This window comes from Marmota monax, unplaced genomic scaffold (assembly GCF_021218885.2).
Source record: "Marmota monax isolate L192 unplaced genomic scaffold, Marmota_monax_Labrador192_F-V1.1 WCK01_AAM20220418_F8-fsc00068, whole genome shotgun sequence".
Taxonomy (NCBI): domain Eukaryota; kingdom Metazoa; phylum Chordata; class Mammalia; order Rodentia; family Sciuridae; genus Marmota; species Marmota monax.
In genome coordinates, this window is record NW_026692352.1 from 8,312,307 (window position 1) to 8,334,360 (window position 22,054).

General features: G+C 44.7%; 1 protein-coding gene across 3 annotated transcripts in view; it reads right to left on the reverse strand.

Annotated features, from left to right (window-relative positions):
* Positions 1 to 84: 84 nt before the first annotated feature.
* The window catches only part of Gab2 (GRB2 associated binding protein 2), a 200,607-nt gene continuing 178,637 nt past the window's right edge, over positions 85 to 22,054 (reverse strand). For all 3 annotated transcript variants that reach the window (XM_046442072.2, XM_058578566.1, XM_058578567.1), the window contains 7 exons: positions 10,877 to 11,451; positions 9,014 to 9,108; positions 7,630 to 7,894; positions 5,913 to 6,003; positions 5,560 to 5,662; positions 4,363 to 4,488; positions 85 to 3,516 (listed from right to left, as the gene is read on the reverse strand). In XM_046442072.2, coding sequence (XP_046298028.1) covers positions 3,373 to 3,516; positions 4,363 to 4,488; positions 5,560 to 5,662; positions 5,913 to 6,003; positions 7,630 to 7,894; positions 9,014 to 9,108; positions 10,877 to 11,451 — 1,399 coding nt within the window. In that variant the 3' untranslated portion in view covers positions 85 to 3,372. The remainder of the gene's footprint in view (positions 3,517 to 4,362; positions 4,489 to 5,559; positions 5,663 to 5,912; positions 6,004 to 7,629; positions 7,895 to 9,013; positions 9,109 to 10,876; positions 11,452 to 22,054) is intronic.

The following is a 22,054-nucleotide window of genomic DNA, read 5'->3' on the forward strand; positions in this document are numbered from 1 at the left end:
GTGTGTCCACCACTCGCCTCAAGCTGGCATTTGAGTGAGTATTGCTCCCCTCCCCAACCCCTCAAGCAAGCAGTCCTCTCTGGGTTGCATTTCTAAAGGACTTTATTGTTGTCCTGCTCCAATACCACAGTAAAAAGGGACCTGCAAGCTCCAGGCCTGTACCATGTGTCACCACAGCAAAAACACAGCCTAATTGAACATATTTCCCATCCCACCCCCAGACCTGCTCACAAGATAAATACGTGTTACAAATTTTTTAAAAAAACAGAATAAATTAATAACTTAAGTGATTAGGCACCAACAGTGATTTGAAAATTAAATGTCAATTTTAAATGGTAACAAGACAAGAAGACTGGGCTGCCTCGGGCCCAGTTTTTCTTCCTAACAAATAGTGACAATTCTGTGCGAAATGATTCTAAGTTTCAAGATACAAGTAGCCAACAAATTACACAAGAACACACATCACCAGATATCATATGACAGCATGACCCTCTACAGTCCCTTCTACAGGTAGTTTGCTGGTCCCAGGCCCCAAAGAACTTAGCAAGTCCCCAGAAGATGGCCCATGAGGACGCCTCAGTCCCCAGCACTTTTGCAGCTGAGGGCCGGGAAGGGAAGGAAGAGCTGCCTTCCAAAGTCTCGCATTCCTCCAGAGCTCTGTCAAAGGGGTGGGGGGAGGGGACACAGTTTGAGGCTGAGGCCAGAGCTTGGTGGCAGGTAAAGGGGACAAAGGCAGAACAGAACTGAGCCTGAAAACTTGGAGAATGGTTGTGCTTCTGTTCTAAGAATGGGGCTTATTTTAATGATTTGAAATGCAGAAGTCACCAAAATCAAGCTAGGGAGGGGACTGAGTGAGCTGGCTAATGCTCTGGGTGCCGACCCAGGCCCTTGAGAGAGAGGTTGCTGAGCAGAGAGCGCCCCTCAAAGCCTCTTCCACAGCCCAGCTGCTTCGGGACCATCTGACCAATCAGCCCTTCTCACAAATGGTCCCAAGGAGCTACCACCTCCCTCTCTGTTCCCACTCAACTTTTCTTTAACCTTGCAGTTATGAAGCTGGAGGTGGGTGAAGAAGGCTCCTTTGGAGAGCCCTGGCTGTTAGGGGAGAGGTATCCCCATTCTGGGGTATCACCAGGAGGTGAACTTTGACCCTGGGTAGGCCAAAGGACCAGTTTTTTTAAACTGAGTTGACTTCCTCTTTTGGGGGGGTGCAAAATGGGTATGTGTTAGATGTGGCTGGTTGTTTGGGGCTTGTGAGACGGAGCTCTGCTCTCCACAGGCTCATCTCCTCTAGTCCTTTCTTCTTTATCCATCCTTCCACCCTGAGGGCTTGGGTGGTCACAGGAGCAGAGAGCTGGAAGCCCTGTTTAAGACTAACTAGCTATGAACACTGAAGTCTCTGAAGACTCCAACAAGTTCCACCCATATCACGGCACATTCAGAACATGTTAACAATTTTATGGCACCCTGGGGTCAGTGGTGGGGGGGCACCAGTTAAAACCTCAGCCATATGGGACCCCTGTAGAGAGCCTTAAAGGGGCAGTCAGTGTGCAGAGTGAACCAGCACCCTGCAAACCCTGTCTGGTGTAGCCACAGCCACCATTTAACCATGGGACGTTGAGACATGGCCTCTGAACTTCTGAGGTCTATACCCGCCCTCCAAGTTCTTTTGCTCTCAAAGAGTAAGTTTTTCCAAATCTCTCCTTCCTGCTCCCTCCATTTTTTTCTCTTAAACTCCTCAGAGACTCATCTTCCTAGAGTCACTTTCCATGGCTGCATCCGCTCCCCACTCTGGCCTTGGCCCCTTGAGAAGTGGTGTTCATTTCCTTAGCACTTCATGAGTATTTGCATCTGTCTTGTGTCCTTGTCCTTTCTCATTGATTGTGACCTTCTCAAGTTCAGGGACCCAAATTATCCTTGAGTTGCCTTCAACACCAGGAGAAGAGCTACTGTTGAGGAAAAGACAGCTCCCAGGCTGGGACTTCCTATAGAAGGGCCAGGCCATTGGTCTGGTGAGGTGTGCGTGCTCTTAGGAGCTAAGGGGTGAGTGGTTCCACCTGCATCAAGCATGGTGGGAAGTCATACTTTTGGAGGAGTAAGGTTTGTTTACCCTGGGGCAAAATGAAGTGTCTGGTCTGTCCTGTTGCCTCTAAAACTTGAAAATTTGGTCAATAACTTTCAACATAAGAAATTTAGATTCTTCCCTACTTAACCCACCATCCTTGGTCCTAGGAATGCCCTTGTTCAAGGGATCACTCCTTCACTTTCTAGTCCATCCGAACCCCCACTTGCTGCCCTGGGCTCTTCACTGGGCCCTGGGGATGAGTTTCCTCACTTGCTGCATGGCCTACACCTGCCTCCCTTCATCAGGTTACCTCTGCGCCCTCCCAGTTCCCAGAAACTCACTTGCTGCACCATCCCCTCTGCAGTGTCCCTGCACTGCCCCATGCCTGGCACATCCTTGCCCCAGGGTTCCCCTCAACCCCTGCATCACCTCCACTGCATCCCCTCCCTCACCCCCTCACCATGCTGGCTGCCCTGCTCAGCCCAGGCCTTCTCTTGCAGAGTGCTCAGGAAGGACTGCTCTCTGTCCCAGAGTGGCCCTGCAACACCAGAGTTCCAGGGCCCTGACTGCCCCATGTCCTTGCCATGCTAAGCCCTGTTCTTGGTGTTCCTGGTTGTCCATCATTACCAGTTTTCCCTTCCTTTTGTCTCTTAGCCTTCTGTGTCCCCCATTCTCAAGCAGTAGGTCTATGTGGCTTTGGCTTGAAACTGGGGACCCTGGTAGGTATCAACTGCCCTTCTTTCTGGGGATCCAGTTCCTTTGTCCTCAAGATTACCTCTGATCTTTGTCTCAACTAATTTAATCTTTTGGCAGCCTTGCCTCTTGCCTGTTGAGAAAAACAGGAATAAGAAAGTCCACGTCCACTTTGGTCTGCTGGTCCTTGGCTCCCTGGGTTGTCCTCTTCTGGGACTGAAGAGAGGTAGCCCAGAGGACAATGAAAGGGGGTGGAGGGCTGTGACTGACAGGAGGTGTTAAGTCTGGCTCAGAGTCCCAGCCCTCCCTCCAAGCATTCAGTAGACAGGTCTCCAGGCCAAGAAGAGGTTTTTTTGGCAACAGCTCCTAACTAAGGTGGGTGGAGGCACAGCCAGTATTGATAAAAGTCACAGGTGGACCCCAAGTGGGCAAAGAAAGTGCCCCCATCAGGGCCTCACCTCCCAGGGGAAGGGTCAGGGTCCCTGATGTCAAGTGCTTTGAAGGCCAAGAGTGGCAGAGTGGAAAGGCAGGGAGGGAGCTGGGAGAGGAGGGAGACGGGAGGAGCCAGCTCTGGGCATCTGCCTCCCGGGCCCTCTCTGGGCTTGGTGGACCCCACATCACAGCTTGGCGCCCTTGGAAGGCTCCGAGGACTGCCGCACATCTGTCCACTCCTGCATGGTGTTCTGCAGAGCTTGGGTCTTTTCCTTATCCACCTGGACATAGTCCACCTTCTCGTCTGATGCAACAGATGACGTGGATGGCTGAGGGAACAAAGTAGGAGTGACTGTGAGTCACCAGTAAGGTGGGGTCTTCCCAAGCAGGGTCAAGGGGAGGGGAGGAGAGATGGTCTTTGCTGCTACTTTGACCAGACTCAAGAACCTGCCATCTTTCTCAGTGTGGGCTTTATAGTTGCAGGTCCTTGTGGACTGACTTCCTGTCAGACACAACAACCTTGCCAGCCCTTCCTTCCCACCAAGGCTCGGGAGGACCCAGGCCTTCTCTTGAAATTGGTAGAAGGGTCTTCATCCTCCCCTCCCCTTCCCTCTGGCCACTCTTCCAAGGGGAGTGTGCTGAGTGTCAGTAAGCCCCAGCTCTAGGGCTTTAGGTGTGTCCCCTTCATGATCCCTCACAAGGGCCTGTGAGGGATCCTGCACTGAGGTGGACCCCCCTGCCCCCCATTGTGTAGACAGGGTGGCTGGGTGCTTCCGGGGAGGTTTTCCTAGGCCTGGAGGTCCTTTCCAAAGGCTGCTTTATCACTGGTAGGGTTCTGGGCCCCACCCAATGAATTCACAAAGAAGAGCTCAGGACAGGAGGCAGGATCTCTGTGTCTCCAATCTGTTACTGATTCACTCTGTAACCTTGAAAAACTCGGGTCTGTGTGTACTATCATGTACCCATGTCTGCTGCAAAGGGATGGGCTGACTGATGTTCTGTATCAGAGGGGAATCTGTGCCCTGAGAAAGCACAGGAGCCTCAGAGACCCCCACCTAAAGCACAGCTGAGTCCTACGAGCTGGCTATGGAGAGAGGCTGAGCAGTGCTGGCCTCCCTGCCCTCTCCCTGAGGCTCTGGCAGCGCTCACTGATCCCCCACCTCCACCCCAGGCACCTTGCGGTGGGGGCTTGGGGAGCCCGGCTGGAAGTCCAGGGCCAGATAATCGACGCTGCCAGTACTCTTCTTCGGGGCTGGACTGTTGGTGCCACTGGGAACTGGAGATGCAGACACTGGGTTTTGCTAACATAGGAAAGACAAAACTGAGTGAGTCTAGGAAATCGATGAACCCCCTACTCAGGAAAACACAGCTCAGGGGGTAAGGTACTCATTCAGTGTCCTGTTGGAGCCACACACTGAGCCAGGGACTTTATACTTTCTTCTCTAAGTCCTCACAACAATCCTGTGAGGTAGATATTATCACTGTTCATCATGGTTGTGAGGCTGCGGTGTGACGGAACCTGGGCTGTTGTCTGACTTCCAAACCTGCACCTATCCCAGGTACCATGTGGCCTCCCTCTTAGGGCTTCAAGCCAGATCTCACCTACTGTCTTCTGAGAGACCCAGCCTTTGCTTGTGGGACCCTAAGAACAAGCCTGTTTCCTCTTGTGGCCCCCCTCTATACTGCCTGCCCATGGCCTAGAGCAGCAGGTCCCGAGGCAGCGGCCCCCCAACTGCTCCGACTGAACAATTGCCTCATCTCCAGGTGCACAAAGCCTCTGTTCCTTCTTGGTTCTCCAGGTAACAGGCTCTTGGGGCCTATGTCCAGCCAGGCTACTGCTGTGGGAAAGCACCTGCATGTCTAGGACTGTCTCCAAGCCTGATTCTAATGAGAAAGGTGACAGTCGTGGGTTCTGGTTATATAATGGTTAGTTGAAGTTTCCTTTCAAGGATGACCAGGTGCTGGGAGGCAATTCTCTTCCAATGAAAACTTCAGGGAGGAACCACATGGTGCACTACCCGTGTTCACACCTATTACAGCTGTCAGCCCAGTGAGTGTGTGCAGGTGTGTCTCCCTAACGCTGAGCGGATATCTCCAGTGCTGCTCTTCCAAGAGCACTAATCATGCCCCCTGTGTCAGGGGAGAGAGGCAGGCTGCCTCTGCCCTTTAAGACTGACCTACTTGGGCAGGGACCATGTCTTTCCTACCGCTGACAACTCATGTTGCTTCCTGCACATGTGCTCAAGAAGGGTCTGCGGCCGAAGGCCACAATAGTACAGAGAGGCCCTGGGCTGAGATGAGAAGTACTGAACTGAGCAGAATGTCCTGGAGGATTCCAGAAGGTATCATCCAGCCAACCCCAGGGGACTCACCATAGGGACGTAGTTCTCTTCACTGTCTCCTGAGTCTGTGCTGGTGATGCTCTGGGTGGAGATGGGGCGGCAGTACTGGGAGGAGCTAGAGTTGAAGGTATGGCTGTTGTGGGAAGAAGACAGAGTGAGCCTGGGAGACCCTTGGCTCTCTCACACCCAGACCTGGGTCACCACAGCTTCCCATTATCAGCTTGGTAATGATATAATAATATTCCCCCTTTACAGATGAGGACCAAGTGCCATGATGAACTGGTGACAGCAGTAGGATCTGGCTACCCTGAACCCCCAGGCCAGAGACCACTTTATTCATATTGAATGCCCACACCCTAAGATCTCACTCCACAGACACTCACTTGGCCCTGGACCAAGACTTGGTGACAGGAGACTTGAAGGGGAGCTCATCAATGACAGCATTGTTTCTCAGGTCAAGTGGTGTTGGTTTTGCTGGAGCAGAAACAGAACACAGGAGTCAGCCACATGGGATACACTTATATGTAACATGTAAGCACAGTTACAAAAGCCTTCCCAGTCATTCTGGCAACAGAGGGAATCTGAGGCTCCGGAGGGTTAGACAGGCCTCCTTTGGCATCTGTAGAGGATCCCTCTGGATATAAAAATCTGAATGCTCAAGTCTCTTACGTAAAATGTCAGAACCAGGTGTGGTGGATGCCTGCAATCCTAGTTAATTTCGAGGCTGAGGCAAGAGGGGTCACAAGTTTGAGGACAGCCTTGGCAATTCAGTGAAGCTTTGTCTCAAAATTAAAAAAAGGGGCTGGAGATGTGGCTCAGTGGTAGAGTATTTGCCTAGCTTGTGCAAGGCCCTGGGTTCAATCCCCAGTACAACAAAAGTCATAGTATTTGCTTATAACCTATGTGCCCCTCTTGCTATATACTTTACATCATCTCTAGATTATTTGATACCCAATATGATGTTAAATTGTTTATGGAACAATGACAAGAAAGATATGCACAATGTACAGGTTTTTTTTCAAGTATTTTTGATCTGCAGTGATTGAATCTGCAGATACAGAACCTGCAGATACCGAGGTCTGACAGTATAATCCTTTTCCATGTTGAAATCATATCTTTAGATTCCAAATTATATATCCTTCCTGCTGTATCTATGGTGATTGGATTTGCAGAATCCAAAATGGGACACATGGTCTGACAACAGATTTATGACTTTATATAAAAACAAGAGACTATATTTGAAATGAAGATGGCCACCATGACTACTCCTGCTGATACTGAAGAAGGCTGTGTAAACCACAGTGGAGGAAGGGAAAAGCCAAAAGGACCTGGGTTTCAGTTCTATAGGGCCCTATCTCTGCCAGGTTATCGTGCAGGAGCCAAGGACAAAAGATTGGCAGTGGGTGACCTGGAACTTGAACTCTAGCACCTCTTTCTGGCTGTCAGGCAGCATCGTAGATCTAACTACTACCCATTTTCCAGGGATCTGATGCACTGACATGTTATCCTTCCAAATAAATGTGGGAGGTAGGAATCACCATCCCTATTTCACAGTAAGAAAACTGAGGCTGAAGAAGTTACATGATTTGCACAAAATCATGTGCTCCTAGTCTAGTATCCACCTTGTCATGGTTCCCTGAAGTCTCACCATGAAAGCATGGTCCCCAGTGCAGCAAGGTTCACAGATGGGGCTTTTAGGCAATGACTGGGTCATGAGGGCTCTGAGCACATCTGCCAAATGGATTAATCTACTGGTAGATGAATGGCTTACTGGGAGGTGGAACCTGCTGGGCGTATGTCCTGGAAGAGTTTATCTCCTCCCTGGCTCCTTCCTCTCTTTGACTCTGCTTTCCAGCTGCCATGAGCTGAGCAGCTTTCCTTTGCCACACTGTTCCCCCATGATAATCGGCCTCACCTCAGGCCCAGAACAATGGAGTTGGCTGACAATGGACTGAAACCAGGATCCAAAATAAATCTTTCCTTCTCTAAACTGTCCTTGTCAAGTATGTTGATCACAGTGACAAAAAACTAACACATTCCTGAGCAAATGCAAATAGTCCCTAGATGTTCAGAGAATGGGGCAGGGGAAAGTGGGCTTACCTTTCCGGTCAGGCTTGAGGTTACGGTTGACAGGAGGGGGCTGAATCTCACTTCCTCGGCTGGGGCCTCTGTGCATAGGGAGGGCTGTGGATGGGTAGCCAAGGGGGTCAAAGGGATGGGGCCCTGGGCTCATGGGGATGTAGACACTTTGGGAATTATCACCTGCCCGCTCCATGGCCAGCAGGGTAGAAGAACCTGGGTTCATGGGCACATAGTTGTCTTCTGAACTGGCACTATCCGACCGACCCACGAGTGTTTTCCCTGGCTACAGAGAGGAAGAGGGAAAGAAACAGATCTGTCATTAGCACGAAGAAGCACAAGGTGAGAATCTATGCACAAGGCCAGCCCTCCCAGTGGTTTGTTATACTTTGAGGCCACAAGGGAGACCTTAGACTGACCTAATAAAAACAGCATGGGAAATAGAAGAAATGGGGTCCAATGAGCCCCCTTCTAGCTTGGGACCCACCTACAATTTATGATCAATTTAAAGCATAAATATTCTTGATGGCTGGGTGCACTCAAGATTTCTGGATGCCTGGCCAAGGCAGAGGGCACTATGGGCTGTGAAGTGCATAGGTTTGGTTCAGGACCACCAGGTAGTGATGGGGTGGCAGTTCGCCTCTAGATCCTGATTGTGACAAGAGCATGTAAGGAGTCTTGGCCCTGGCAGCTGAGGTCTGGGGCCAGCTGTGCCCCCATGCAGCTTGCAGTGGGGGAAGCACAGCTTACCCCAGATACCTAAGTAACATCCAGGATCAAGCAGAGCTGCCTCACCCCTGCACAGTGCAGTAGCCTGGGCTGCAGCCATTCTCCAACTCCTGCATCGTCCGCCTTGTCACATACCCGAGCTACCACAGCCTTGGTTACCTAACTTCCACTGTCTTTCCAGCTGGCTCAAAATCAGGCCCAGGTGTACTTACCTGCACCTTGGACAATGGTGATCTGTCCCTTCTAGAGGGCATCCTGGGATCCTGTGTTCAAGCTGCAATTTTTCTGGCTGGCCTGACCCTGAGTACCAGTCCTGCTCAGAGTCTTACTTTTCAGGGTCTGTCTTCCACGTGAGAACTGGTGGCTAAGGTTGCTGTGCAGAAGACCCACTACCCCTGAGCCTGGGTCTGCTGCATTCTAGACCCCCTCCACTGACCCACAGGGCTTTGAGTCTTATAATCCAGCCTATCTGAGGACTCACACTCCCTTCAAACAAGGGTACCTGTGTTTTACTTGTCTAAAAGCTCAACCTAGGGTTCTAACCAAGGCAAGAACCCAGGCAGGGTCCTACGAAGGAGATGCCACCACTCTTTTGGAGCTGTGCTTGTGGTACCTTGCCATGTGACCTTTTCCTTACCCTAGCTGGCCCGAGGAACCCTGGTCAAACCCCACTCACCAGGAAAGGACTGACTCCCTCACTCATGGACTCAGCAGACCGGCCTGCATTCTCTCCACCACGTGGGGGGTACTCGTAGGTCTCACAGGAGGAAGCTGTGACAGAAGGAAGATCATATGGACTCTTGCTGACCCATGTGCTGACTCTTCCCCATCCCCTCCAGTGTGGCTCAGTTTCCTGATACTTCTGAAGGTACAGCTCTCAGCCCAGTGTTATCTTGTTACTTTTTTGGGTTCTTTTTAGATATACATGAGGGCAGAGTGCATTTTGACATTATACATACATGGAGTGCGACTTATTCTAGTTAGAATCCCATTCTTGTGGTTGTACATGATGAGTTTCACTGGTCGTGTATTCATATATGAACATAGGAAAGTTATGTCTGATTCATTCTACTGTCTTTCCCATCCCATTCTCCCTCCCTTCCCTTTATTCCCCTTGGTCTAATCCACTGAACTTCTACCCCCCACCCTACTGTGTGACAGCATCTGTATATCAGAGAGAACATTCAACTTTTGGATTTTTGGATTTGGGGGATTGGCTCATTGTACTTGCATTATAGACTCCAGATCCATCTGTTTACTGGCAAAAGTCATAGGCATTCTTTTTTTATGGCTGAGTAATATTCCATTGTGTATATATACCACATTTTCTTTACCTGTTAATCTGTTGAAGGGCACTTAGGTTGGTTCCATAGCCTAGCCATTGTGAATTAAGCTGCTATAACCATTGATGTGGCTGCATCACTGTAAGGTCTTAAAAATCAGTATATTAAGGGGTTACTTAAACACTGTGTTCCTCCCAGGCCCCAGGATCTAGTTCCAGTGTTGGCATCTGTGAAGAGTCCTCCTTGATGACTTAACCTCACCTCTCCTTAGCCTCCCCTAGCACTTACCACCTGTCCTACTCACCCCAGATACCACCTCTTTGAATAGTATGTAACAATTCTTGCACTAATTTATACATTGTTTTTTTCCCCCCAGCCAGATGAGAACTCTCAAGGGCAGAGACATGTTTTATGTCTTAACTCAGTTCCAAGCACAGGGTGACTGCTCAAATTTTTGATTGATGGAATGACTGCAAAGAGTTCTAAAGAAACCAGGACCCCCGGGGTCAGAGGCTTATCTCTGCCCTTGACGCTGCAACTCTGAGTAAGTCTCTTAACTACCACAGGCCTTGTTTGCAAGGAGACAATGAAGCTCTGTCCTACTAAACTCTGCATGGCCTAAAATGACAGGATGGACAAGAAAAGGCTTTGCAAGCTGTAAAGCAAGATACAAACTGAGAGGAATCAATGTTGTTCTTTTTGTTGTTGTTAATCAGAAAAAGTTATATGTAGAGTTGGAATACACTCAGTAAACAAATGACAACAGAATTGAGGTACTTCAAATAGAAGTTCAGACTTCAACCAAAGAGCTTCTAGTTATAGCTTACAAAATAGTCTGATGACCTCATTTTGTTTTATCAGTCTGTTAGTCCTCATACGTTTGGCTCAAAGCTTAGGCTGGTTTTCTAAACTTATTTTTAAAAATCTTTGGTTTGACTTTTAAGTGACTAAAATACTATGATGTGGATTTCCAAACCCATAATATGTTGTATTGTGGTTGACCAAGAATATCTTGTATCCCTTAGCAGAACACTTGACTTCTCAGAGGCAGGATTTGCGACACTTTTCTCACTCATACTCACAGCTGCAAGACCAACTGGTAAGGGGATAGGCTAGAAGATGCCTGAACTTGTGAATATTGGTGACCCGGGTGATCCTCAAGTTACTTGTTTGTGGAGGACTAAAGGCTAGCAAAGTTCGAGAACCCTTGAGCTACCTGCCTTTCCCTCTGGGTCTCAGCCAGGGTGTATACTGACCTCGATGGAGTCGGCTGTTGTCCATTGCAGGGAGGGTATTGCGCCTGGGGATGGTGGCAGCGACAGATCTGCTACTTTCACTGATTGGAGGCCTCTGCTGAGGGCTGCCCCATCGAGGTGTTTCTGCCTGACTTGGCTTGGGGGGCCGGGGTGGGGGAGCTATGGCTGAGTCTCCAGGAGCGGCCACTGCCATGGCATTGTGGTTCTTGTCCAACGTGAATGTCCTAGGGATCTGGTAGGCTGAGAGTGGAGTAGTTGGAACGTCCATATTGTCCACCAGGAGATCCCCAAACTCCCGGCACAGGGTGTTGCTGGGCATCTTGAAGGTGTACACATCTTCATTATCTGTCTCAGACCCTGTGAGGCTGCCCTTGGTGTGGCCATGGGAGGCCAGGCTCCGGGGAAGGTCATAGGTACTGTCTCTAAATTCTGTATTGTGCCGGCTTGGCTTGGGAAGGCTATAGAAGCCATGGACTTGACCACTGACCCCATTGACACAGTGTCCGTTGCCCTGGGCCAGTTTTTGTACGGCTGTGTCACTCTTTTGCCTGGTGCCCTGAGAGAAGCTGGCACTCCTAAAGAGAAAGAAAGAAAGGGTCAGGGTTGAGAGGAGATCTGGGGAGGCAAGCTGAATGGCCCAAACTCCATGCAGCCAGCTGGAGTGGAACAAACAGGTGGAGGAGTCAGGCAGACCCAAGGTTTACCAAGGATCTACTATGTGCTAGCTGTGTGACCTTGAGCAAGGCACTTTCTTTTTGGAACTCCAATTTAGGCATCTGCAAAATGTTGATTAAAAACATACTTTGAAGGTTGTTTGCAATAGACTCCAGTATATATACTCCAGTATACAGATATTCAGTCAATGTTCCTTTATCCCTCCCCGTCTCCAAATGGCTGTTGTCAGCAGGGGTCAGTCTTAAGCTCACCACGGAAACAGGTATAACAAATTAGTTACACTGACTACTGGTCAGTGTTTTGAGCACCACAGAATACACATATTTGAATACAAAGGCTGTGAGATAATGGAAAGGATTGTTAAATTGGTGCACATCACTTAATCTGAGTCTATTTTCTCCTCATAAAATAAACCAGTTTATGTATATTGATGTAAGTTATGTATAAAGAACTTATTTAAGGGCGGGGATATAGCTCAGTTGGTAGAGTGCTTGCCTTGCATGCACAAGGCCCTGGGTTCCATCTCCAGGAACCCCCCCTCCCCCCAAAAATAAATTATAAAAAACTTATTTAAATGTAAGTATTACATTTTTTATGTATTATAGTTTATTCTAGAAACTAAGAATATATAGGAAAAGTGATTTCTTGGGAACATTTAGGATATGAAAGCTGCTCCTTTATTAATTTTTTTTAGTTGTAGATGTACACAATGTTTTTATTTGTTTATTTATTTTTATGTGGTGCTGAGGATCAAACCCAGGGCCTTGCACCTGCAAAGTAAGTGCTCTACCACTGAGCGACAAGCCCCCTAAAAAATTTCAGTTGTGGGAAATAAGGCAAGCAATAAAGTGAAGAGTGGTAAAAGAGGGCCATTTGCATCAAGTTCTGGTACTGTACTTATCTGCTCTCTGCTCTGTGAGTATCATCACATCCCTCCCAGGTGTGACCTAGTAGGTCTCAATGATTTTTAAGGGGCCATTTGGCTCTGAGGCTCTCTAAGCCTTTGGCTGTACAAGAATGGTTTTCAAGCTGGATTCTATGTTCTGTGTAAGTTCTTTGGGAAACTGGAGGCTGAGGTTCTGAGCAGTAGGGATCCAGGTCTGCTTCTTTTTTATTATAATTATTCAGAGGACTTCATTAAAGAGGGGAGAAAAGAATGAATCCTTTATAGGAGCGATCCTCAGCCTTTGGAGGTCGGAGGTATCTTTAAGAATGTGATAGTGATTTCGTGGAGCTTCTCAGAACAAGGTGACTCTCATAGCTATACAGATTTGTGGCTATTCCCAGGAAGTGGTGTCAGAACCCTCAGAGGCCAATCCACAGATCCTCTCTGCCTATAGCCCGGGAAACTTGTTATTCATAGGTGTGGCCACCAGGTGGTGATAGAGATTAGGGCCCGAATGGTTGGAAAGAGGAAAGGAGCCTAGGCTAGGCTTCCTTTGGCCCTTCAAGGCTGGGAGCTGCATTTCACCTGCCCTCTCCCCTAGGCCTCTATGTTCCTTCTCCCTTTCTAATCTGCTCCACACACAACTAAGCCAACAGCAATGGGCCTAGATAATTGAACATCTAGTCTTTACACAATGTAGTGCTTGGGCAAGAGGATGGGGAAGTTGGGTAGATATAAAGTGTTTATGGTGTTCACATTTGTCTCTGGTGCTTTTTGTCGTTTGAGATTTGCAACTTTGTTGGATGTCCCCACTTAGATTTGTTCATTTAAGAAACATTTATTGATGTCCTACTTTATGTCGAGGCCAGGTACAATGAGTAAAGAGATGCCACTTGCCTTTGGGGTGTGGTGGGGTTTGTGTGTCATAGTTGGGGAAGAGACACACCTGAAAATCATTACGATTGCATGAGGATGGGTATAGGTCTGTTGACAGATTTGTACTGGCCCTCCCTGTGGTGGTGGTGGTAGAGAAGGTCAGGGAAGGCTGGAATGAGGGACAGCAAGAAAAGGAAAAGGTGCTCCAGCTGGAGACACAAAGAAGCCTAACACAATCTGGCAAGGATCTGATCTGCACAGGCTGGAGGAAGCCTGTTAAAAGGTAAGAGACAAACAGCATGATCTCACTCATGTGGAATCTCAGAGTTGATCTTACAGAAAGTATGGTAGTTACCAGAGGCTGGGAAGGGGAGGGGAGATCTTGGTTAAAGGATACATAATCACATCATGACTGGAGTTAATGATGACATACTGTATTCCTGAAAGATAGCCTGGATGTTATGCAGCTGCAACACAAATGAGAGCTGAGGTAATGCACTTGCTAATTAGCTATATTTAACCATTTAACAATGTACACAACAAGACATCACTGTGCACAATAAAATCACAGTGGTATCTGTCAAGTTTTAAAAAAATTAAAAACTGGGGATATAGCTCAGTGATAGAGCACTTGCCTAACATGCATGAGTTCCTGGGTCCAATACCCAGCACAGTGCAAACTAAACAAAGCAAAACAAAAAACCCAACCATCCAAACATAAAACCCCAAACCAACCAATCAAAAAAGGTAAGGCTGAGAGGGACAGTGGAGGGGCCTGGCCAGGGCTTCGGGAAATAGGAAGCATCTGAAGGATGTGAAGGTGGGAATGTGGGTGGGGTGGGGGTGGGGAGAGCATCACAGGTGTCCTGAGTAACTTCGAACATACTCAAGAATGGACTCATCTTCATACTGAAATCTCCTGGTTCCTCTCTTGGGAAGTCAGAAACCAAGGAGTTACTCACATTCAGACTTTTCACTGACCCAATGGGTCCTGAATCCAGATTCAATTCTGATTTTTTTTTTCTGGATTAATGAGAAGACCAGTAATTAGTCTCCTTCCCTCTTCCCAGGACCTCTGTGATCCTCTGTATCTTACTGATATTTACTTTCCCAACTTCCTCAAACATCTTCAGTACCATCTCAATGCCTTAGGACTAGGCTCAAATGCCTAGGTGTATTCCAACTCCTTTCTCCAATCTTTTCTCCCTAGTTCCCTTTCCTAATCTAGCATGTACTAAACTCAAACTCTGCAATGTTCCCAGCAGGCCCCACTTTGTCCAGCATCTGGGCTTTGTTGTGTCATTTGCTAACTCTGGATGGCTCCTTACTTCAATCTGGCAAGTTCCAAATCCCTCAAATTCAGCTCAGGGGCATATCTCTCTTTTTTTAATAACTTTGTTTATTCTTTTTTTTTTTTTTTTTAAATGTGGTGCTGAAGATCAAACCCAGGGCCTCACATGTGCGAGGCAAGCACTCTATCACTGAGCTACAATCCTAGCCTCGTCAGAGGCACATCTTTTAAAGTGTTTTCTTATATCCATCCTCTCTCTCTGAGCATAATCACTAACTAAAAGCTGTTCTGGGAGCTGGATGCAACTGTTATCTGTATTATATACCATTGCTACTTGTCTCCTCCATTATACAAACATTCTTGAGGAAAGAAACTGTGTCTTACAAATTTTTCTCTCCTTAGCATCCAGATTAGTGTTTTGTCACATAGTAAACACTGCTTATCAAACAAAGAAGCAAGTGAATTTATATGCAAACAAATGAATGCAAGAAGAGTGCTACTACATTCCTTGCCATCCTTTTTCCTGAGCTTGGCTAAATCCTTTTGACCAGAAGATTAATCTCTCCTCTTTTGAACAAACTTAGGTCTAGCTTCCTGGGTCCCAGCAGCCTCCTCTCTAGTTCACAGAACTACTCACGCACTCCCAAACACATCCCATGTAGTCCAACTTCCAGCCCTGGGCCTGAATTACTCACCTCTCTCTGGAATGTTTCCTGATGGATCAAATCTTAGACAAAATCCAAAAGAAGCCTTTCATTTCACAAAGGCATGAGAGATTCCCCAGTTCTCCTTTTCACTTCAACCCCCTCTTTCTCTATATGCCAGCTTCCTATGCTTCTGTCCTAACACTCACCTTTCTCTGCCTTATGTTCATTATTTTTGCCAGTGCCTTTCCACTTCTGCCAGACCACGTGTTCTAGATGGCAAAGGGTCACATCCTGAATCCTGGCACAGGGCCTTGCAGATGACGGACAATACTGATGCAGGTTGAGGGGACTGATGAGTATTTCAATAGTCACGTAAGACAAGTTGAATGAGGGAAACAAACCTCCCCCAAAGTTACATAATTAGATGGCAGGAGAACACATTCTAGCCCCAGGTCTTTGGACCTCCTATTCACACTTTGTTGCTTCACAAAGAGAAGCAACAAGGATAGCTGGGGATGTAGCTCAGTGCAGAGAACATGAGGCTCTGCTTGTTAGCGCTACCAAAAAAGAAAAAGAGAAACAAGACAACCAGTACTTAGAAGCCCTACTTTCCAACTTTCACATAAACCTTAAATGATGTCTGTTACCATGACCTCTGTGGGACTGATCCCTGGACAAGTGGGTCTGGAGAGAGGCTTTTCTTCAGGGCACCTGGCTGGCAGAAGTATCATAAAATAAACAAGATCTTGTGCCAGGCACATCACTTGGGACATCATCCTAAATCCTCTAACAGTTCTGAGAGACATGTGTTAATTACCCTTACATTGTCAGATGAGGAAAACAGCAAATGACAGAGTTGGTGCTGGAAGAAAACCCTGGTGTGGCAGGGAGCTCCCTGGAGGCAAAAAGAAGTTTGGGAGAAAATACTCTGTGCAGGCAGCAGCTCAACACATCTTTCCTGCCTGCTGCTGGCTGCTCCAGAGGCTTCTGGTGAGTGGGGGTGACTGCATCATCTCTTGCTCATGCTTTGGCTTTAATATCAACTCAAAACTCTTCCTTGGTTTTCAGAAATGGGTTCCTAGTTTTTCTAGCCACTTCATTTCACACTTGTTATTCAGCACATTTTCAAATATTGTATGTCCCATACTACACCATGATTTTGCCCTTTTCTACCCACCTAGGTACCCTCTTTTTTTAATACTTATTTTTTAGTTATACACAATAACTTTATTTTATTTATTTATTTTTATGTGGTGCTGAGGATCGAACCCAGGGCCTCGCACGTGCTAGGCGAGTGCTCTACCGCTGAGACACAACCCCAGCCCCCTAGGTACCCTCTTAATACCTTAATGACAAAGATCCCAGTTTGATTTGTTAATGGGTATGTTTCTGACTTAAGGGAAACTTGATATATAAATGCTTAGAAGTAGATAAACCACCATCTAGAGTTCTGTGACTGTCTCACTTTTGGTGTGTGTGCGTGTTTGTGGTGCTGGGGATGGAACTCAGGGCCTTGTGCATGCTAGGGAGTACTTTAACACTAAGCTATGCCTGGGATGTTGGAATCTCATCGCTTTAAATTTCCTTTCAACCTACCTTCACTAGAATTATGTCTTTTCAAGGTGTGTGAGCTGTCTCAATGTATCACCCCAAACAGGTTTAATGACCTCCTTGAAATAAGAAGACCCATACTAGCTAGAATCTGGAATAAGGTCCCAAAGGCTAGAGGGCAAAAATAAATCCAGTGCAACTAATTTGTTGTCAAGACAAAAAGAATTCTGTCTCGACATTTCCAGTTCACAACTATTTCCTTTGGCAAATAGATACTTTTCTGAATAGCTACTTATTTTAGCTCAGTAGAAGACCTAGATTTTGAAAACTGGAGTTATTTTAGCAGGAATACATATTATTGGGTACTTGAAGGAAGAACAGTGGCTATTACAGTAAAAGTGATGAGAAGTAATTCATTGTTTTATCTTTGAGATGCTTATTATAGCCTTATATCAGGACCACATATAAGTGCAAAAGGAAGAGGTAGAAGGCTGTTATTTCTAGCCTCAGTACTTTTTCACTACAGCAATCCAGCCAGACAGATCTATGTCTAGTTAATGCTAGTCATGGATGGATGAGCTGATGCTCTCTTCAGGTCCTACTTAAAAGCAATTTTAGGTTACTTTGGAGATCATATGAGGTAAGTAATGTAAAAGTATGTATGTTTTAAAGATTCCTTTTTTTCTGGAATCTGGTATGTGATGTGGCTGTTGGAGGCAGTATAAGAGTAAAGCCTACCTGCATACTTACCTTTATCTGAGCCATTGCCATTTCAAGGGTGCTTAAGCAGAATCTCTCTGAGGTTTTAATTTGCATTTCCAAGATGACTGAGCATCTATTCACATGCTTATTGGCCATTCCTATATCTTTTTTTTAAAGTATCTATTCAAATATTTTTGTCTTCTTCTTCTTGAGTTGTAAGAGTTCTTTATGTACTTACAAAACAAATCCTTTGCCAGATATTTGGGTTCTGAATATTTTCTCAAATCTTGTGACTTATCATTTTGTTTTCTTTCTTTGGTACTGGAGAGTGAATCCAGGAATATTTTATTACTGAGCTACATCCCCAGATATTAAAAAAATTAAAAAAAAAATCTGAGACAGGATCTCACTGTTGCTAAGGCTGGCCTCGAACTTGAGATCCTCCTGCCTCCCAAGTCACACACCATTTTGTTTTCTTTTTCTTGGCAGGGGATACGAGGGATTGAACTCAGGGGCCCTTGGCCACTGAGCCACATCCCCCCAGCCCTATTTTGTATTTTATTTAGAGACAGGGTATCACTGAGTTGTTTAGCACCTCACTTTTGCTGAAGCTGGCTTTGAACTCGTGATCCTCCTGCCTCAGCCTCCTGAGCCACTGGGATTACAGGCATGCACTGGTGCGCCTGGCCCATTTTGTGTTCTCTCTCTCTCTCTCTCTCAATGGTGCTAGGGATTGAACCCAGGGTCTTGTGCACACAAGGCAAGCACTCTACCAACTGAGTTATATCCCCAGCACCCCAATTTTGTTTTCTTAATGGGGTCTTTTGAAGAGCAGAAGTTTTAAAATTGCTAATACTACTTTGTATTTTTTTCTCTTTTGTGTCTTATATAAAAATCTTTGTTTTTCCCAGGTCACAGAGATCTTTTCTTCTAAAACAGTAATAGTATTATCACATTTTACTTTTGGGTCTCTAATATATTATCATTTTGAGTGATGAGATACAATTTAAGGGTTGATGTTCTTTTAAAGATCATTCCTATATTGATATCTGTTTCAGCATCATTGGTGGAAAAAGTTTTCCTTTCTCCATTCAATGTATGTGAAATCATACATAGAATCATACTTTCAGATTATGGCAATTTAACTTACGATGGTACAAAAGTGATACACATCCAGTAGAGCCATGCTTTGAATTTAATCTTTTCCTGGGCTAGTTATATGCTCAGGACACTTTTTTGTAATGCAGGGCAGTTTCTAGCATGCCACATGATCACAAAGGTGAACAACCAACACTCTACACTGTATGTTGCTAAACTATTTAGTAATTCAGGTATACTGAATGCATTTTTATCTTAGGGTATTTTTAACTCATGGATTTAAGGGGACATAATCCCATCCTAAGTGGAGTAGCACCTGTACATATGCATTTTCCTGGGTTCACTGTTCTGTTCAGTGATCTGTAAGATCATCCTTTCACCAGCACATCTTTTTCCACATATTTTTAATTGGTGTATTATAATTACACCATAGTGGGACCTGTTGTGACATATGCATACCTGCACACAGTTTAACAATATAATTTGGTTAATACAATACCCCAATATTTCCCTTTCCCTCTCCTCCTCCTTCCACTGGGTCCCCTTCTTTTACTCTACTAGTCTCCCTTCGATTTTCATGATATTCCCAACCCTCACCTTTGGGTTTTTTTTTTTTTCCTCTCTAGTTTCCCACATATGAGAGAAAACATATGTGGCTTTCTGAGTTTGGCTTATTTTGCTTAACATAATGCTCCCAAGTTCAATCCAGTTTCCTGCAAATGACATAATTTCATTCTTCTTTATGGCTGCACAAAACTCCATTGTGTATAGATACCACATTTTCTTTATTCATCTGTTGAAGGACACCTAGGCTTATTCCGTAATTTGGTTTTGTGAATTGTGCTGCTACAAACATAAGCATGCATATATTACTATAGTATGATGACTTTAATTCTTTAGGATAAATACCAAGAAGTGGTATAACTGGGTCATATGATGATTTCATTTCTAGTCTTTTGAGACACCTCCATACTGATTTCCATAGTGCTTCTTAGTTTATAAACCCACCAACAGTGTTATTTTTCCCTCAACATCTTCTCCAGCATTTAATATTGTTTGTATTCTTGAAAACTGACATTCTTACTGGAGTGATATGAAATCTGTGTATTTTTTTGATTTGCATTTACTTAATTGCTAAAGATGTTGAACTTTTTTTTTCATTTGTTTGTTGGCTCTTGTATATACTTCTTCTTTTAAGAAGTGTCTGTTGGGCTGGGTTTGTGGCTCAGCAGTAGAGTACTCACCTAGCACGTGAGAAGCACTGGGTTTGATCCACAGCACCACATAAAAATAAATAAAATAAGATAATGGTATTGTGTCTACCTACAACTAAAAAAAAAATTTAAAAAAAGAAGTGTCTGTTTTGTTCATTTGCCCATTTATTAATTGGGTCTTTTCTTTTCTTTCTTTTTCTTTTTGGTACTGGGGATTGAACTCAGAGGTACTCAACCACTGAACCATATCCCCAGCCCTAGTTTATATTTTTTAGAAAGGGTCTCACTAAGTTGCTTAGCATCTTGGGCTGGGGCTGCCTTTGAATTCACAATCCTCCTATCTCAGCCTCCTGAGCCACTGGGATTACAGGCATATGCCACCATACCCAGCTCCAATTGGGTCATTTTTTGGGGGTGGTGGTGGTAAATTATTTAAATGATTTATATATTCTGTTTATGAATCCTCAGTTAAGAGAGTAACTAGTAAAGATTTCTCCAATTCTGTAGGTCTCTTCATGTTCTTAATTATTTCATTTGTTGTGTAAAAGCTGTTAAACTGGATGCCATGTCATTTATTAACTCTTGGTAGTACTTTCTGAGCTTTAGGAGTCCAACTGAGAAAGTCATTGTCTGCACCTATATGTTGGAGTGTTGAATTTATGTTTTCTTCTAGGAGTTGTGTAGTCTAATTCTTAGGTCTTTAAAAAAGTATTTTATTTTTTAGTTGTAGTTTGACACAATACCTTTATTTAATTAATTTATTTTTTTAATGTGATGCTGAGGATCGAAACCCAGGGCCTCGCATATTCGAGGTGAGTGCTTTGCTGCTGAGCCACACCCCAGCCCTAATTCTTAGGTCTTTGATCCATTTTGAGTTGACTTATACAGGGTGAGAGACAGGAATGTAGTCTCATTTTTCTACATAATGATAGCCAGTTTTTCTAGCACTATTTGTTTAAAAGGCTATTTATTCTCCAACATACGTTTTTGACTGCTTTGTAAGGATCAGATGATTGTATCCGTGTGGTTTGTCTGTCTTTTATACTTCTCTACTGGTATATGTGTCTGTTTTTTATGCTACTGTCATGCAGTTTTTGTTCTATAGCTCTGTAGCATTATTTGAAGTCAGGCATTGTGATGACTCCAGCATTGCTTTTGTTTGTTTGTTCAGATTGCTTTAGCTCTTCTGGGTCTTTTATTCTTACAAATGAATTTTAAAACTGTTTTTTATAGTTCTGTGAAGAATGTCATTGGTATTTTGATGGGGATTGCACTGAATACGTATATTGCTTTTAGTATTATTGTTACTTTAACGACATTAATTTTGTCTATCCATGAATATAGAAGATCATTCTATCTTCTAGTGTCTTCTTCAATTTCTTTCTTCCGTGTTCTATAGTCTTTATTGTAGAGGAGGTTTGGTTACGGTTTGGTTAAGCTTATTTAATCAAACTCTTAATTTAATCAAACTCTTTGGTTAAATTTATTCCTAGGATTTTTTTTTTCTTTTTGAGGCAGTTGTGAATGGAATTGTTTTCCTGATTTCTCAGCAGATTCATTACTGATGTATAAGAAAGCTATTGATTTTTGTATGTTGATTTTGTATCCTGCTGCTTTGTTGAATTTATTAGCTCTAGCAGTCTTCTGGTGGAGCCTTTTGGATATTCTCAGAATAGAATGATATTATCTGCAAACAGTGATAATTTGACCCCCCCTTTTTTTATACTTTTAATTTCCTTCTCTTATCTAACTGCTTTGGTTAGACTTTCTAGTACTATATTGAATAGGAATGGCAATAGTGGATATTCTTGTTTTGTTTAATAATTTAAATAAAATACTCTCAGTTTTCCCCCATTCACTATGATGTTGACTTTGGGTTTACTGTATACAGACTTCATGATGTTGAGGTAATTTATTTTATCCCTAGTTTTTTCAGTGTTTTTATCATGAATAGATACTGAATTTGTTCACAGGCTTTCTCTGCATCTATTGAGATCAATGTGATTTTTGTCCTTAATTTTATTTATGGCGCGAATTACATTTATTGATTTGTATTATGTTAAACAATCTCTGTATCCCTGAAATGAAAAAAGTTGGTCATGGCATATAATCTTATTAAGTTGTTGAATACAATTTGCTAATGTTTGCATCTAAATTCATCAGTGATATTAGTCTGTAGTTTTCATTCCTGGATGTGTCCTTATCTGGTTTTGTGTTAGGTGATACTGGCTTCATAGA